Source organism: Sinocyclocheilus anshuiensis, unplaced genomic scaffold (genome assembly GCF_001515605.1).
Source record: "Sinocyclocheilus anshuiensis isolate Anshui unplaced genomic scaffold, SAMN03320099.WGS_v1.1 scaffold684, whole genome shotgun sequence".
NCBI lineage: Eukaryota > Metazoa > Chordata > Actinopteri > Cypriniformes > Cyprinidae > Sinocyclocheilus > Sinocyclocheilus anshuiensis.
Window position 1 is genome coordinate 636,878 of NW_015554107.1, and position 6,000 is coordinate 642,877.

At 35.6% G+C, this 6,000-nt stretch overlaps 1 protein-coding gene across 4 annotated transcripts in view; it reads right to left on the minus strand.

Moving 5' to 3' along the window:
* The window catches only part of LOC107669738 (protein phosphatase Slingshot homolog 2-like), a 31,050-nt gene that overhangs the window by 13,885 nt on the left and 11,165 nt on the right, over positions 1 to 6,000 (minus strand). For 2 of the 4 annotated variants that reach the window (XM_016462116.1, XM_016462115.1), the window contains exon 1: positions 2,965 to 3,472. The exons of the other annotated variants lie outside the window; for them this stretch is intronic. In XM_016462116.1, coding sequence (XP_016317602.1) covers positions 2,965 to 3,092 — 128 coding nt within the window. In that variant the 5' untranslated portion in view covers positions 3,093 to 3,472. Of the gene's footprint in view, positions 1 to 2,964; positions 3,473 to 6,000 lie in introns of those variants that run through there. 4 annotated transcript variants of the gene reach the window in all.

The window sequence follows — 6,000 nt, forward strand, 5'->3', positions numbered from 1 at the left end:
AACCAATTGAAGTCATACTGACTATACCGAGGAAGAGAGGAGGGGGTTCTGGTGAAGGGTCAATCCAGAGAAGAAATGTCTGTGAATGAGGCAAAAGAAGCCACTTTTTGAACTATGAAATGAATTTAAACATTTTGGCGTGTAAGATTATATTTTAAGTTTAAGCAATATATTGATAATAATTGAAAAAGTGTTTAAGCACTTCACAAGAAGAGTACAAAATAAGATTGGGTTAGCAGAAATTAAGTCAATTTGGTGAAAAGAGTTGCTTTTTCTGAGGTGTACTTTTTCTAAGGTTAAATTAAATACAAGCCGGTTAATTATTTTATTTGACTCTATAATCCTGTTATCGAAATTTGAACTTAAAACTAAAACTATTACAACTAATTTCCAGCAACTGCAATAAAGCTTAAATAAATTATTAGATTAATTTAAAACTTAAAATGTTTCCTTGGCAGCTAACTGAAATAAATAAGTTTACTAAAATTACTAAAACTATAATAGCATATAAATAATGCTAAAATAACACAGACAAATCCCGTTTAAAATTCTGATTTGTGTTTTCATATAGAATTTCTAGCCATAAACAATGGATGTGTTTAAAACAATTTATGTTATGCCATTTTTAAAATGTTAGATAATAGCTTATATAGCCTAGTTGTCACTCTCAAAGAGCATGTGACTTAGTATTTTATTGCTTTAAATTTTTTTTTAGACATCATTAGCATCATCTCAGCTGGGTTTTGATGTTTCAACACCATTTTTAAGAGTTAGGAGGAAGCAATTTTACAAAACCAATTACGCTCTATATTTCAACAAACCATATCAGACTTCCCCATAACAATGCCAACCCTTAAGCCTATCAAGTGCATATTTAACTCTACTTGGAAGTTGTTCAGCTTCTCTACGTCACAGTGTTTGAAGCCAAGGCAAGTGCAGCAATTCTGTTTCTCACTGCAAGTTTCAACACACTACTCAACTTCCTTCCAGTACATCACACCTGTAATTTCCCAAGTTAATCATTAAAGCTCACTGACAAACACAGACCTAATCTTAGCTTTGTTTGCCTTGGCAGTGTATGAGGAATAATGGAGGTTTTTATATGCTTAAATATAAGCACGGTAATTCCCATCAGGTATCTTCTGCCCTATCTGACAGATCAAAGCAAATTAACAACGTGGATTAAGGTTCACTGAAAATTTAATTCCTCATATCTACTGTTTGCAAGATAAAACAGAACTCCACCCCAGTGATCAAGTCTTTCCGACTAACACAACATAAATAACATCAGTACTGATTCTTCTGCATAAGGAGGAAAACGGATGATGCATAACACTACTGACAAATGTCAGGTGACTGCTAGTCAGTCTAAAAACAAAGCCATATATCTCTGTTCTATGCACTGAAACATAAAAGAAACCAATCGACTGGAGTTTAGGCCTGACTCTAAAGATTTCACAGTCTGCTGGGGTGTACAGCAATTGGATTTAGTACACAATGTTCATTTTGAGGTTTCATGCTGTCTGGGGTCTTGGACATATGCAAAAGCTGTGGTCGAAACTACAGTGTTATGCTACAGTGTTATACGAAAGTGATTAAAAAAAAAACAGCAAACACAAACAACATTGTGCAAACATGAGAGAAAATCTCATTCAAATCAAATTCAATGACTGACGTAAGAGCTCAGTTTAGCTACAGTTAGGTTTGTTGTGAGATCCACCAACATGTTTTCATAATTAATGCTGGCATCTTGCCAGAGCAAAGTCCTGAGTGGAAAGTCAAATGCGTCAAACATTAAAAAGATTTCACTTCAGATTTTTTACATTTGGTCATTTCATGCATCTTGATCGATTTCTATCTGATGGGGTACATACTGTACATCACACTTACAAAACAGATATATGTCATATCTACAATACCCACACAATATGCAAATTTAACTGAGTGCACTTTTTTTTATAATAGTACAAATGCTGGACGGCAAAATTCTGCAGACCTTGAACCAGCTCACCAAGTTCTGCTAAATTACCTTTATCGATACTAAAAGCAACAGTTGTTATGTACCTCATTTTCTTTGGAGTTCCTGAACTTCTGTATAGCCTGAACAATTTCATGCATTTACACATTGCCAAGTCACATCTTTTGCATGTGTTTCAAACCACTTCCTGAATCGCATTGCTATCCATCAAAACTTGAAAGCAGCTTGGAGAACATTTACACTACATGATCTGATCTCTATCTTGATACATTAAAGATTAACAAATAAAAAAGAATATGAAATAACTTTTGAGGACAAATCAAACTGCCTTATGTTCATATATTTTTCAATATGAGAAGCTACCAAAAAACACTGACGTTTACATTTTTCATTAAACATTTAACTGCAATTAAAATTATACACTATTTTGGGGTCAGTAAGATTTTTTTAAATTAATACTTTTAATCAGCAAAGTACTTTTCCTTACTAAGCCACAAACTTTTTAAACACTAGTGTTTATATTTTAATAATACAAACATAAAACACCCTGTTATCACCTACTACAACTAAAACATGCCATTACAGATCGCCTCTACTTATGTTGGTTTCCTGAAAAAAGTACTAGAGACACCATCACAATATATTCATGACTTTATATGGTTATGGTAAAACGCTGTGGCACGCTTATAGTACGACTCATTTAACCTCGTCTACAGGTTGGTGAATCACATCTCTCTACTGTCATCTTTCACAACACACACAGTTACGTCACAAAGGCTTGAGAAACATCCACTTCTGTTTCCAGATGTGACGAGAAGCATTTCGCAGTGTATATTATTTACCGTAACCAATTGCATTCGTGAGAAAAGTTCTTGATTATCAGCATCAGTGCAGTGATAAAAACAATCAAGACTAATAAAGACTTCAGTGAGTAATGTTTGACGACTAGACTCGTAAATGCGGTGAATACGTTTAACTTTACTTACAGCTGGTTGATCTGGTTTTGAGAAGCGACCGCGTTGTCGGAGAAGTACGGCATGATTTTTGCCCCGCAGCAGGAGCAAAATCCCCGGGCAGAGGAGCTCTCCGTGATCGCCACACTCTCCAGGGTCATGACGGAGGACCAGAGACCCGGATATCCTCAGACAGACCCCTTTACAGCCATTATTCTCCCCAGAGTAATAAAAAGCTACCCAAAATAAATAAATCGGGTGATAAATGCTTTGTCCAGTCTGCTAAAATAGTATTAAGATGACCCGTCCATCAGGCCTTAAAAGGAAACCAACGTGGCCTTAAAATAGCGTAATGGTTAATAAAAACAAACAAAACAGTCTCAAAAAGTTCACCGTTTCTTTTAAACCCGGTAAACACAGCCCCTAAACAGGCTTAAAACAACAAATGAGAACGTATAAAACTACAAAACAAAACAAAATCTACATGTGTATTTGCTTTGGCATGAGCCGGCGACCCGCTTCAATCACACACACTCTGTATGTAAGGACTGCGGTGCGGCGCACTAATGCTTGAACAGAGGGAAGGAGGATCTGCTGACATGTGCTTCAGGAAGGGTCCAATGCAGGACTCCACCTACGGCCGACACTTTAGACACCCGCGCAACGACACAGTGCAGAACGGGAATGCGACCTCAGCTGCGAAATCACGAGCCTGGAGTGCACTTCAGTGCATCCTTCAGATCAGACAGTTGTTTTCCATGGGCAGTCAAGTGGCTCTATGAATAGCTGAGGTTTAAAAAGAACGTTGGAACAGGGGGAAAATAAATAAATGTAGCACGCCAGGTTTAAACAGGCATCGAGCTTACATTTATGGGTGGTTGTTTATGGGTAAATCTTACAAAACATGTCTAGGTCAAATTTAACAACAAAATCGAAAAGTTTGTTTATTTATTTATTGGATTTACTAGCTTGCTTTAAAAAAAGTACATTTCTAATTAATACTTTAGTGTCTCCGGGCAATTTATATACATAATTTAAATTTAAACCATAAATACCAAGATGCATACATATAATTTACATAAAAACTTTTATTTGATTTTGAGGTTAAAAAAACAACAACCCTGGAATGTTTCTTTACAGGTTTGTGAGATTCACCCTTATGCTCTTTTAAGACCCTCTTGAGAAATGTTGTAATCAAAGGCTTTGGTCAATTGAGGTCTGAGTGATAGACTTCTCAGATAGGAGAGAGACAATATAGCTTCACACAGATGAAAGTATTCAGTTTCTAGTTTATTTAGGCTATGGCCTGTCTTATATAAGTGAACACACAAGCCAAACAATGCCTTTGTTGTCATACGAAGTGGGAAGGGCACATGAATAGCAGGCTTTGAAGAAAAAAATCATATCATAAGGACTCAAACGTCAGCAAATACTTTAGGTTTGATTCTGATTTTGATTGGAGGACCACAGAGTCAGACATTCATATAAAAAAAAAAAAAATCAAAAGTGAGTGACTTGGACTGCCACCAATTCTGGCAGTAAGGAACTAAATTCTTCAAATACATCAATTACATTTACTTCCCGATTCACTAGAAGGAAAAGATCATTCTTTGCAAACCACATATTTGGCCCGTCACAAGATTCAGTCTATTTTTTCTGTGTGTCCTTGTCAAAGGCAATGACCTCACCCAGACCTATGGGAAAATCCATCTCGTTTAAAAAGGCCCAACATGACAAACACAGTAAATCTCTCATCTAAATATCCGGGTGAGTTCTTACGCACGACAAGTTAATCATACTGTTAGGCCTGTCATGATAACAACTTTTTGTTGTGCGATATATTGCCCCAGAAATAATTGCGATAAGCGATATTATTGTCATTTTAAAGACCATTTTATGCCACTGAATATATAATCATAATGTAACAGCATAATAATGCAAGAAGGCCTACACACTTCCAAATGACAACAAACTTTTAATTTTTAAGAATATTTAGATCATGGGAATTAAGTATCAAAATATTAGATACCTTAAAAAACCTGAATAAATAGTAAATCAAATTTTTTTAATAAAAAGTGCAAAGTAACAAATAGAAAAAAGAAAAATGCACAAAGAACTTGTATGGAGATTTTTCCATCTACAGATTTTTCCCGGACCTTCTTTTCTCTGTAAATTAAGGCTGCACACTATTGCTCAATAACACAATCACTACTTAGAAGTCAGATGTCCGTATGCACAAAGGCACAGATCCCTAAACAAGGCCATATCTGCAGATGAAACTTTGTTTTAGAAGCATGACACAAGCGCAAGTGGAATGTAAAAAACATGGTGACATTAATTTTTAAGTAAATATAATGTGCTATATATTGCGTCATCAAAAATTATTGAGGTCATTTACATATATTGCGCGATAAGTCGATATATTGATTATTGCGACAGACCTACATACTGTCATATTATTTGATTCAAAGATATTTTTCATCATCTTTGGAGACTTAAAGCAATGCGTGCTGTATACTAAACACACACCACTGCAATTCCTATGTATGTCTCAATAAAAGCCTTAAGTAGATGACTAAACTTCAAGACATTTGCGTGAAAGAGGAACCTTGCTAGTTTTCCTCAGTGCAGTACAGACAAGATGTCTGGGTTTGATAGATAAACATCAGTCAGTACAGAGACCAAATGCAAATGAACAAAGTCGGACAGCTGGGAATCAATATTGAGATACTAATCAATTGTTCCCTCAAAGTCATTAAAGGGGTCTTATTATACTTTTTCACTTTTTCAACTTTAGTTAGTCTGTAATGTTGCTGTTTGAGCATAAAAAAGATCTGCAAAGCTACAAAGCTCAAAGTCCACTTCAAAAGGAGATATTTTATTTAACAGAAATCACTTTTCAAAGCATCCAGTGGGGACATAATTACTAATTATAATGACTTTTAATGTCTTTTTACGCGTTGCGTATAGCGTTGCGTAAACATAAAACCACGTCTGCATTTGTGATCCGAGAAACAACAAACAACAAGCCTACTCTACACTGCTCAAAACTCGCGTTTGAATCATCAG